The 13,112-nt window shown below is 45.0% G+C and overlaps 1 protein-coding gene across 4 annotated transcripts in view; it reads left to right on the forward strand.

The window, feature by feature from the left end:
* The window catches only part of agbl1 (AGBL carboxypeptidase 1), a 103,044-nt gene that overhangs the window by 8,762 nt on the left and 81,170 nt on the right, over positions 1–13,112 (forward strand). For all 4 annotated transcript variants that reach the window (XM_084477082.1, XM_084477083.1, XM_084477084.1 and 1 more), the window contains 4 exons: positions 6,057–6,120; positions 6,297–6,443; positions 6,837–6,968; positions 12,926–13,019. In XM_084477082.1, coding sequence (XP_084333208.1) covers positions 6,057–6,120; positions 6,297–6,443; positions 6,837–6,968; positions 12,926–13,019 — 437 coding nt within the window. The remainder of the gene's footprint in view (positions 1–6,056; positions 6,121–6,296; positions 6,444–6,836; positions 6,969–12,925; positions 13,020–13,112) is intronic.

Consider the following 13,112-nt stretch of genomic DNA (forward strand, 5'->3'; position numbering starts at 1 on the left):
CCTTTGTACGTATGCATTCTAGAGGAGTACCCTTTGTTGCCTCTGTTTTGTGTTTTGCTCTTACACCATCTGCTTCTCCATCTGTTTGTGTGCACTATGTGCACTATGTGCGAGACAGTCACATTCAATTACTTTACTGAGTAAAGATATTCAGATTTGGATGGAGAGCAAATGAGCATTATCATGTATAATCTGTATAATCTGTCAAATATTTCTCCCGTGTGGGCTGATCCGACTCATGACCTTACAGCGCCAGCAGCTGTTAGGGGCGTTAACAAACTTCATCATTATTTATTTAGTTATTTATTTTCATCACTTTCTCCACCCTTTCTTATTTAATCTGCATTCCTATATGTCTTTCTTTCTTTATTTCTGTCTTTCTCTCTTTATTTTTAGATGACTTTCTTATTTTCTTAATTTATTCCACTCTCTATCTCTTTGTTTCTTTCTCACAATGTCAGTTATATTCCATTGCCATTCCTTTGCCATCCCTGTTTGTGCTCCATGCAAAACCATCCTTGAAAATTTTTTCCTCCCCAGTTGAGTTAGACTCAATGAAGTCCTCGTTCTGGCCTGCGCCGTTGGGCTTTGCGTCATTCTGCATCCATGCAGCATGTATACATTCAGTATCACATTTGTTTTGGACACTGACCGACTAATCTGTCCGTCTGCCTGGGTCCCGGCCCAGTAACGCTATCAATATCATGTCTGTATCACTGGGCTAAGACCAATTTCTTCTCGGGCAGGTTACGGCAATACAATTCTGAGCTAAGATAAACAATGGGTTCAACTCGTTGGCTCCCAGGGCAATTGCTAATGCAAGGATCAACATTGGGTGCAACGACTGCATTACAGCGTTTATTGTACAATGCATGGTAATATAGTAGTGAATCGTGGGTTTGAAAGTGTTAGGCAGGGATTATTTCTTGATGCTTTAACATACATAGCCATGCCCTTGTATATGATGAACAGATGGGGCGGCACACTGCATGTAAATGAGAAGCCAGCGATTTTTGTGTGGCTTTAAGCTATCTAGAGATTCGGTCAACAGAGCAGCGCCAGTACCTGTGATCCACAATGTTCTGTTCTACCCCAGTGTGTGACTGCAGGCGCGCGTGATTTAATTAGGGGAAGCACTCTGCACGTGTGTGTGTGTGTGTGTGTGTGTGTGTGTGTGTGCATGCGCGGGTACTTGTGTGGTAGTGAACGCAGCTGCGCTTGCACTTGCAAGTGAGATTGATAGACACACTGTCACCGTGGAGATATACGGTGGTGGAGCGACGCAGAGCACCTTCGTGGAAGTGTCAGACAGCGAGGGAGGCCTAGATGATTTGGATTGCCCGCTCATCCTTCATCCCCCCCCCCCCCCCCCCAGCCACACAAAACACTCGCTCAGCGGCTACGCCTCTCAGCCACAAAGGCTTTGGTTCAAACTCTGTGGAGCCTTTCTGTCGTTTGCATTGCCCCCCCCCCCTCCCCCGTGCAAATTGCGGATACCTTAGGGTGCCCTTTGTTTTACAACCATGATCCTAAATCTAACAAATGACACCCAAATGATAGCTCTTAGATCTTACCCACAGCAGCGACTTTAATCTCGACTGCTGCCCAGATTTGAGCTATAGCTGACTAGGCCCGGACTCCTTGCCTTGCTGAAAGAGTGGCCAGCAAATTCTAACTTTAGTCCATTAGGGAAGCATAGATATAGGTAAATATATAGGTAAACACATGAAAGCTGGGTTTCAATATAATCATACAAATGAATGCTGGTTGGAATCCAGAGTTGACAGAGGATTACATTTTGGTATATTGCAAGTATTATAGTGTTTCTTTTTTTAACAAATACATATTCATGTTGCCTTCATCTGACATTGTTATGGGCCGACAGAAGTGGTCATCAGAGGGGCCCCGTATAACCACCTCTTGTGGGTGACCTGCTGATTCCATTACGGACATCTGTGAGCAGCTGTCCTGGCCATGGCGCTGTGAGCATGTCCTGCTGCGACTCTTACCCTCACATCATGGCTATCATGGCTGCCTGACTCCAGCCTGACATCACACACCTAATCTGCCATTGATGCTGAGTGATGAAGTGCTAACAGTTTAGTCTGGGGCTGCCTGCTGCCTCTGCACCGAACAGGTGCCGCTGGCTGCCTGCATCAGCCGGTAAGCCCAGTCTTTACCAAGCGCCAAGCTCCTAGACAAACAGCCCCCATAAGAGCACCAAGACAACACCAGAATTGGATTTTACGGGAGCCTATAGTGCATGAAGTCTAATCCGACTAAACTGATGGAATCTGATCTGATAAGTCTGTGTACTGCATTTATTATTTAAGTCAACTTTCAAAATCTCATTCTCACCAAAACAGCTTGTCCTCCTGAAAGAGTGTAGCACTGGGGCACAAACTAGCTGAGATCCTATGGAGCAAGGTCTAATGGAAACCCATGTATTATTGGCTATTCATTGTTAATAAGCAACATGGTTTCAGACTGCATGTGGCTATATATTCACTACCCTCCCCGGCTTTTTTTAATCTTTAAAGTCAACTATTGTGAATATGGCAATTCTGCCAATGGTACATACAACATATAGATATATAGACATATATACAGACATGCATACAGGCATACAGGCATACAGATAGACCTACAGACATACATGCACACACAAGAAATAAGGAAAAATCCAAGTTGTTAAAGTGTAATTGTAAACGAAACACAACTAAACCATCAACTTTAATAGATGCCCATTTAGAGTAAAGAATAATGCAAATAGCTGTCCTTATCAGCAACATATAAATATACCTAAAAAAAAGGAACATTTCTAAGTGGAACAAGCTGGTCAAACAGTGAGAAATAAGCTCCTCTGTATTTGTCTTGTTGAACATCTCTTTACCCATGCATGCCCAAATATGGAGTTCCGGTTCAGAAGCATTTTCCCTATGGGGAGAAAATGTTTATTATGCACCCATCTTTGTGGAGAAATGACAAGTTGCTGGCTTTCCAATATAGTGGTATTCTCTCATAGCAAGGATTTCCACAGATTTACCATTTTCCAGTTGAAGCATATGCTTATTCAAAACGTATACTCATTCCTGCAGAGACAATACGTTGTAACAGATACTCCATAACATGCGATAATGTGTAGGTCTCATTACTGAGAGGCCTCGTCAAAAGCGGATTAAGGAAAAAAAAAAAAAAGAATTAAAATGAAAGTGTGATTTTTATAACTAATCCCCTAGACAGACTCACTTGTTTGAGTCGCAGGATGGCTTCACATATCAGCAACGGGCTCTTAGTTTACAGGCATTTGTTACCAGTAGAGGTGTCCCATTCCCAATCAATCATCAACTTTAGCCCAGGAGTGCCACACGGGCTCCGATCCGTTCCTGGCCGCTTCCAGGACTTGAGATGCCGCAATATACGAACTCCCATCCAACTTGCCACCCACCTGCTCATATCACAGCTCTCCCCCAGTAATGCAATAGGGCCTGTGGATTAAAACACAAGCTGCAAGGCACTTGATGATACGAGCCACTTATCTCTTAGTTATCTGTTGCCGGTGATGACCATCTGTCAAGATGCAAAAGACTGAGACTGAATGGCTCAAAATATCCAGTTAACATCTGCCCTCTATGTTAAGCCTCACTCCCAGAGCTTTAGCAGAGCTGTGTTTTACCGACCAAGCTTAACGGCTGCTAGAGCATTTGCCTTCCGATCGCAGGGCTGGGGAACTGTCCGTTTTCAACAAACCTCAGATGTACATATAGCCTGCGTTGGCACTGACTGTTATTCAAAGAGAAAGAACACAGCGCACGGCCTTATTTGGTTCTGCCGAAAGAGGTACCAGAGCAATCAGAAATGGTTTCCTGTTGAGGTCTTCTGGAGAAGAGGGCAGATGAACTTGGGGGACAGCACACAGAGAATGTTTCCCGTACATATACATGTCCTTGTGTGTTCTGTGCCTCACAACCCAGCATGGCAATACCAGCTCTCTGCTGACTTGTCCGTACGAGTCACTACATACGGTAAACCGTGTTTTTTCATGGTTAACATTCCAGATAAAGTTATCCCATTTCAGCTTCATCTTAGTATGTGTTTTGTATTGTTGTATTATGCGACATCTATTTATCATAAACACAGATAAAACCAAAACCTTTATGTGGATATATGTTAAATACAGATACACTTTGTGCACACATGAAGCTAAACACTTCATGTGTTTAACTTTACTTAAAGGTCCAATTGCCGGGACTCCGCTGCTGGGGCTCCGCTGCCAGGGCTCCGCTGCCGGGGCTGCTGACTCCTCCGCCCCCGACGGTGGTGCCCTGGTGGCGGAGGTGCCCTGGTGGCGGCAGTGCCCTGGTGGCGGAGGTGCCCTGGTGGCGGAGGTGCCCCGGCGGCGGAGGTGCCCCGGCGGTGGAGGAGCCCCCAGCGGCGGGGCTCCAGGGGGAGACAATCCCGGTCAACAATCCCTTTCTCCTCCATGTCGCGGTTCAATCTTGAGTTCAGGGAGTCCAAAGCCAAAGTTCCTTTCCCCCAATTCCTTCTCCACCATGGCCGAGATAACCCCCACTACGAGTCTCGTTGTGTACCAGAGACGTCAGAGAACCCAACGCAGTCGTTTGAGATTCATAATATCATCCGGAGGCGCACACAGCTTTTGGCCGTGATAATATATATTATATCTATATATAACATGATATTATTTACATATAGAGCTCCAGGACTCCTGCCGGAGCACCCGGAGTGTTCTAGAATATTTACAGAACACGGCCAAAGCTTTGTGCGCCTCCGGATGATATTATGAATCCAAGCCATTGCGATCCATCCACTGTAAACACTAGTGCATGTACCATGGCCTCAAGCTGCTCAGGGCCTGCTAATTTTGCACCAAGGCTGAATTTCAGGAATGATGTCTTCAAATACTGTATTAGGGGCCATTAACACCTATATAAAAGCATCCATAAAGTAGCATGCCAAAGTGCCTGATTTTGGTTCTTATAATAAAAAGTATAGTGCACTTGAAGTGCACTTTAGCTTTCTCTGATACCATCTTTGAAGTGGTTTAAAGGCCTACTGATCTTCACACTCTGATCCCCAAGCCGCTACACAAGGTACTAAGGTTTATTTACTTGTGACGCCAACCTTGCAAACTTGCGAACAGTGGAAGTGATAAAGTGAGGTCTTCGGGTGAGTGCTTAATATGTACTTGAACACCAAAGGCAAACAGATGGCGATGGACCCACAAATACATTTCCACCACGGTGTATTTAACGTGGGTAAAGAAACCGGCCACTCTGTTGAACATATCTGCCATTTTCTGGTTGCCCTCCTGCATCTTCCGCCATTATTCATCCGAACAGCCCAATCTACTACAACTAACGTAAGAGAAGCCTGCAGCCCGGGTTTATGGCTCATCTCTGTCTGAAAAAAAAGTGCATTAATCAACACTTATTCAATGAGGGGGGGGAAAGAATCCAAAGCAACTTGGCAGTTATATCGTGTATATTTCTGTGGTGTTATCACTGTGTTCGCATGTCTCGCGTGTTATTCATCGATATTTGACACGTATATTATGGCTAATATCTCACGAGACCACTCTGGTGGGGAACCAGCATGAGTGCTTTTGGGGTGATTATCTCTGTTGAAATGAATGTAGCAATCTTGTGTTGTAGTGTAATTCCCTTCTAAATATTTAATTTGAAACATTTATTTATGGCAGATATAACATTGCCTCCAGGGTTGCATCAATGTGTACAGGGAATACGGTGTAGTGTTTAAATGCCTTTTTATATGCTGGCTCGAGGCTAATAACAATGCATCCACACTGCCATAAACCCAATGCTAGGTCATGATGTCGAAAAGGCAGGATTTATGTTTAATCTTGTTTTCTTTCTTTCTTATCTCTCTATATTTCTCTCTCTCTCTCTCTCTCTCTCTCTATATTTCTCTCTCTCTCTCTCTCTCTCTCTCTCTCTCTCTCTCTCTCTCTCTCTCTCTCTCTCTCTCTCTCTCTCTCTCTCTCTCTCTCTCTCTCTCTCTCTCTCTCTCTGCAGAATGCGGGAGACATTGAAAGCACCTTAAACATCCTTAATGTGTTGGATGAACTGCTGTCTGCTGGTGAGCGGCCATGCTGACAACTTAACCCCCCCGCAGCAATATCGCCTGCATGCCAGGAATAACACTCAGGCCAATACCACATCACCAGCCAGTGCATTACCGTATAATCTTGTCCCAGCCACCGTCTCCCTCTGTTATATCAAGTCCTGTGTGTATCGCCCCTCTGCTCTGCCCAGGTTCAGATCGGCGTATCCACTACATGATCACCAAAGGGGGGAGCCAGGCCCTGCTGACTGCCCTGGTGAAGACGGCCAGGTGTTTCAACCCCAACTACACTGTGCTGTTGCCTCTCCTGCACCTGCTGGCCAAGCTGGGCTGCAGAGGTGAGGCTGGGTGTATGGAGGGGAGGAGGGTCTCATGGGGGATGGTCTAAGAGACATACGGTTCAAGACCCGGGTCGTTCCAGACATCTAGCAATGGCAGTTGGGCTGTTTTAGCAAAAAATATCGGAAAGCTTTGTGTTTGTTTTTCGGTCCAGATTGCACTATAAACTGTGTGCGTGTAAAACGCTTGCGTGTGTAAAATGATCACATATGGGAAGATTAACTTCCAGCAATGGAAATAGATGTAATCATACACCCATCTGACATAGAGGTGTGGAATAAGGAGGTTCAGTGGTCTGCGTTTGTGTTTGTTTGTACCGGTGTGTGTCTTTCCAGATTGCACTATAAATGTGGAAAGTTTAGTCGTGTGTGTATCGGTGTGTGTGTGTCCAGATCCTCGCATCGGTATGAAGGCAGAGGATGCAGATGCAGTGCTGCTGACCCTCAACCTGCTGAAGCAGAACCCCACACACCCCAAGATATCTGCTGCATGTCTAATGGTCATCCGTGTCTACTGTTCCTCAGGTAACACACAAACACAGCCCGGCACATACACACACATGCACGCATGCTTATACATGCACGCTCACGCATGCACGCACGCACAAACACTCACACATACACGCATACACGCACACACACAAACATCCACACACACACACACACACACACACACACACACACACACACACACACACACACACACACACACACACACACACACACACACACGTACACTGTGGAAATGTACCTAAAGGGAATTAGTAAATAACTGGATCAGTCTATGTTCTTTCAGAACAGGTCAAACCTTTCAGTCTCTACTGTTGGTTAGCTCACAGGAAATGTAGCACATTGGAGACATTTATGTCTCTGGTATTAATTGCTGTTAACTTTCTGGCAACAAAGTATCTTTCCTTTTGTTTACCACCATAAGCACAAGATTCCTTAAGATCCATACAAGGCAAAGGCAAAAAATGTAATCCTGCTTTGATGTCTTAGATCCTTCAAGGGCAAAGTTCTAAAAATAGATCTGGTACATTGCAGCAATGACACCGAAATATACATTTATATGATTTCTAAGAAAATGACATATGTTGTGTTCATTGGCATGGAACATTTCTGGGAACAAATGGAATCAGCATTCATTTATGGAAACGACACCTGCAAACGACTCATGCAATAGTATTAGAGATAAGAATGAGAAGGTGGTGCTAATAGCTCCAGGGGTCCAGAATGTCCAGAATGGAATAATGCCTTGAAGGGAGACGCCATTACATTGCATTCATAGCCATCATCTCCACCCCCTCAACCCCTCCTCCACCCCTGGTGTGTCACCCTGGTGAGTAGCCCAGGGTTTTTTATTAGCATACACCATCCAAGCTCAACATCTACAGAACCATGTTGCAAAGTGGAAGTATTCGCCATTATTGCACAGGTGGCTCGCAATTTACTCTGAATATGGGGCTGAGAGTCGCCTGGAGAACCATCCTGATCATGTGACCTCACATTCTGTTTCGCTGCACAGACCCCTAGCCGCCCACATCAATTTCAGTGGGAGGGAGTACTTGGCTTGACAGACAAAGTCCTTCAGCCTATCGGCGTGACTGAACATGTGACGCCATCTCTGTGCGCAGTTCAGTGGTTACACGGGACAAAGAAGAACGGCGAGAATGTCTTTGCTGCCGAGAAACTCTGCTAGTGCATGCTCTTGTTCCTGTTTAATAGTTGTTATTGGGTCTATTTCTGCAATAACTGCAATTATCGCTGTGTTTGCTAAACTAATGTTAACGTTACCACTTGTTGCGTCGGGAGTCATTACTGTTTTGCCAGCGGCCTGTATTTGACTTCAGCAACTACGACTAGGCCCCTGATTTGACCGGTTACGTAATCCACCACGACACAGTGCCTGATTGACCCCAATTACATTGTAATTTCAGGAAATCGATGTGGCAGGCCAAAGGTCCAGACTTATCCGAGTTGCGAAACGGGTGGTCACATAAACACGATGGGCTCCTGGTCTAGGCTCAGAGAGCTGTTTGAAAAAGCCAGAATTGTTGCGCTGCAGTTTTTAATTTTAAATATTAATGCATTTCTTATATTCAACCAAAGAATGACAAACTTTACTGTAACCAAGCTCCTATTTTCCAAACTGGAAAAAAAGCAAATACACAGTCAATGCGAGCAGGTATAAGTGTCGTGCAGTATGCTTACAAAAAGTGGTGTGACCATTAGAGATCAAACGCAGAGCCTGTTGGCTTGGAGACCAAAACCCTAGACTGTTTCACACTGCTTCTCTGCTGGAAGCCAACTCATGACTCATGGCTGAAGGCGCTACTTCTCAGCATCACTGGGCACTGCACAGGGGTGCGTTCTTCCCTCCACTGATAAACTGGCCGAGGTCCATGGCTCCAGATTCACCCTAAATAAGAGACGCCCGGATTCCACAGTGGCACAGAGTGGCACTAAGTTGTTAGGCCGCCCGGTAGTTTCATGGCTGCATTGTTTTTGTGAGTCTGTGAAAGCCTGTATCCCCCCCCCGCTATAAATAGATAGAGATCCTCTCCGTTCGCAAGTCTGGCTGACAGAACTTTACCACTCCCGTCTCTTTTCTCCTCTTTCTTTCCTCTCCCCCCTCGATTCTCTCCTCCATCCTTTCTCTCCTCTCTCTGCTCCCCTCCCCTCTCCTCCTCCACCCTCTCTCTCCCCCTTCTCCCACCCCCCCCACCATCTCTGTGTAGACCATCTGACTTAAATAGTGACAACTGTGTTGATAAACTGACATACACAGAACCAATTCTTGATGAATTGAGAATTGAGAGATTTGTTGTTACCATACCGTTTACCTTGAAAGCTATCTGAAGTACCATTTTCTAAGATCTACAAGATGTTGATTTATGCGGTAGATGTGAATTTATACAGTATTTGAATCATAAAGGACAATATATCATATGGCTCAAATCCAATCTACTCACCCTTATATATAGGGTTGGGTACCGAGAACCGAGTGGTACCGGGGGCAACACGGTCGGTTCTACCCGGACCGAATGACTACATTTCTTTCAGTGCCTCGTTTCGGTGCCGCAACAATATAAAGTACAAACAGTGTATATTTCACTAAGGGTCTAAGATTAAATGATGCAAATGAAATAATTCAATGAATTGCTATCTATTATTACTGTGGCTATTTTTTCAACACATTTTTACACAAATCGATGTATTATCGCGTCATCAGTAATCAGCGGCTGGGTGAATGGTCTAGCACTTGCCCTGTGCTACGCGTGACCCGAGTTCGCGTCCAGACTAATGCGTAGTATTCTTGGCGTTGGCTTCATTTTGTAATTCCCTTTATTAATTTTATTAATTCCCTAATTAAGAATATTCAAAGAAATGGAAAATAAATGGCATGAAATGTTACTTGATTTCTCTAGTAATCCTTCCTATATTACAATTACTTGCGTGGGGATAGAACCCCGGACGACCGGGTGCAAGTCTGACACGTTAACTTGAGACTATCTCCCTGCTTTTAAATCCATGGTCAATATTAAATTAAAATATGTTACGCTTAATACTAGGCCTACTTATGCATTCAACAGATCGCCGATTTTTGTGCCAGGCAGCCTCCCTGTTTCTATTAATGGTTACGGTGTTCCCTTTTTGAGTTATTATATGCGTGTACCCCTAACCCTAACCCTAACCTCCACAAGCAGCTTCTGTTTGCCACTGGAAAAGATCCCGCTCGGTCCTTTTCGGACATTGGATCCATGATTCGACATTCACGGTTCTGGGCTGGTTACATATCTCGTGAACGCGCGTAATCCAGGATAACGTGAGCCTGGTTTGAACTAACCTGAGCAAGGCGCGGCTGAACTGCGTTGATGGAACAGCTTTAGCCTCAAGTGGAAGTTTGCGCTAGTTCTAACTGGGCTTAATCAACTAAGCGCCGCTTTCGTTAGCGACTTTGATGGAATACCCCCCGGGTGGGTTAACAACGAGATAATCGATTATGATTGGCTAAGGCAGAGTCATGTTTCATGGTAGCCAATCGGAGCCAGTGTTTTTACACACAAGCCAGGCCACGCGCAGTAGCGCACCACACACACACACCAAACAGATTCGAAGAAGCAGCAGAGACGGCGAGTCCGGAGCAATCCGATGAAAAGTTGGCATTTTCAAGGTGGAGATATAAGCACTCAGTGTTTCACACACATAGGCCAATGTGTGGCGCTGCGCCACAGATTGAACAACGAGCACCACAAATTGATTCCACTTTTTTAATTTATTTTTACTTGAATGCGTAACTCCGCTAGCCCGTAATCGCCCCCCCCCCCCCCCCCCGTTAACAATCCCGTCCGTCCGCCCGCAACCCAACTCCCCCCCCGTCAACAACTCCGCCAGCCGGTGATCACGCCTCGCCCCCCCCCCACCCCCTCAACAAATCCGCCACACATTGCTACCTGGTCTGTGGGAAACACTGAGCACTACTTCAAATTTGCATATATATAGCAACTTTTTTTTTTTTCTCAAATAGTTACCTTTTCAAATAATTTGCAAAGAATCAGTGTTGGCATGGCATTTCTATAAGAAAATTAAAAAGTATAGATTTCGGAACCGTTTAGGAACCGGCATCGGTTTACACGAATCGAAATAGAACTGGAATTGAAATATTTCAAACGATACCCAACCCTACTTATATAGTTACAGATTCAGATGACTTTATTGATCCCTGAGGAGTTCCGACTTTCTCACCTCCACTAGTGAGAGGAATGAATGAGTTACATGGCCGCAGGGATTGTGTATTTCCTGTGTGGCTCTCGGTGAAACTCCTAACTGCCTGTTGCTGAGCGTACTCCTCTGTTCAGACCGCCCTCTGTGGAGCGAGTGGGAGTCATTGTCTAGGACAGAGCAAAGTCCTCCCTGTCTGTGACAGCTACAGGGGGTCCAATGCCACCCCCAGAACAGAAGCGGCCCTTCTGATCAGTTTGTTTAGTCTGATGGAGTCCACCTCCCTCCATGCTGCTGCCCAAACACTGGTGTACTTTGGGTGCCGTAGAATATCTTGAGCATGGTGCTGCAGACGTTGAATATGTCTGCATCATCTAAATCATGTAACTAATGAGCATTTTATTACATATACATTTGCCTTATTGCTCTAAAGACCTTATACACCTATAGCAGCAGTATCAGTTAATTTAGTGGGGGAACCTTTTAGAATTGTTGGGAAAACCATGAAAAACGAAAGAATGTAAAACATACAAAAAATATTGCATTGAGTGTGCATGGTTCTCAAAGATTTTCCCCACCCAACTAACCGGGCCCCGACCCTCGGCGGAAAAGGTCTATTGATGTGATCTCTAATAGAATCAGGAGCGCGTTTAGCTTTTCATCTGGAGTATTGCCTTGCTACAGAGTGTATAAAACTCCTTGAAAAGTCCTATCTACTTTTAGAGGTTTCTTTCTTTTTTTCTATTTGGTTCTCCCCTATTGGGAGTTTCTCCGTGCCTGTTTGAGGTTTATGGTAAGGACGTGTGTTCAATTTCCATTTAAATTGGGCGTCTCGGATGCCCTTTGAGACTGTAATTGTGATAAGAGATATATAAATATACTGGAGGTGACTAGATTCTATTTTCTCAGCATTGCATGTATCCTTACCGGTTGCTAGGGGGGCTCTATCTACATGAGCAGGTGCTCCGTGTCTCCAAACTGTGATCTTTGTCACCAGCCTGAAACAAATTTTCCTCCTCACGATGTATCTTAATGTTATCCAAAACCCCACTGGAGACCCGGCAGATAACTTTAGTTGTGTTATTAATATCTACACAACTACCACCATTGAGGGAGGTGGGGGGGGGGGGCTTGGTTCCAATATTAACTATGAGTAATTCTCTTTAACTGGAATTTCAGTGGGAAAATATCTGTAGACTAGTCATCCGTATTGATTTAAGTAAGCTTATAAAGGTTAATTCAGCTGGAAGCAGTTAGATACATTAACTGCTTTGTTAATATGTGTCACACTTTGTGTAATCACTTTGGTCTCCACAGTGCTGGTGATAATAGCAATAGTCCCCTATGAAAGAGTAACTCAACGGATATTGAGTATTACCATGGAAACTGAGCTAATGCAGACTCTGTATGCTGTAACTGAACATTTTAGTGGCCTAGATACCATTTGCACATATTGCAGATATTAGACATACAACACACACACACACACACACACACACACACACACACACACACACACACACACACACACACACACACACACAGTACATGCAACATGTGCCAAAAATTCAAATCATCTACGTAAGTGGAAAATGTACATTGATACGAATCCATGGATCTCAAAATTTGCAAGTGGGCGAGTGAAATCAAACACAAATTTCGTTTTCTTTTCATTTCGACCCAAACGTCACGTGAGTGTTCAAAACAACGTCCATCAGTGACATCTCATCATGTTGCTCTGCTTCGTCGTGTTCTCACAGTCTCCGCCGCCAACCTGCTCGGGGAGCACCGCGGCCTGGACGCCGTCTACCGCCTCATCCCTCCACACACCAGCAGGCACCTCACCCCCATCAAGTATGTAACCTGGAACCCGTGCACGTCCGCGTCACATGCTCCACGGCCCATGTTCAGTGCTATGCCTAATCGGGCACAGGGCCATCGCTCTGT

This window comes from Micromesistius poutassou (assembly GCF_964030765.1).
Source record: "Micromesistius poutassou genome assembly, chromosome: 13".
NCBI lineage: Eukaryota > Metazoa > Chordata > Actinopteri > Gadiformes > Gadidae > Micromesistius > Micromesistius poutassou.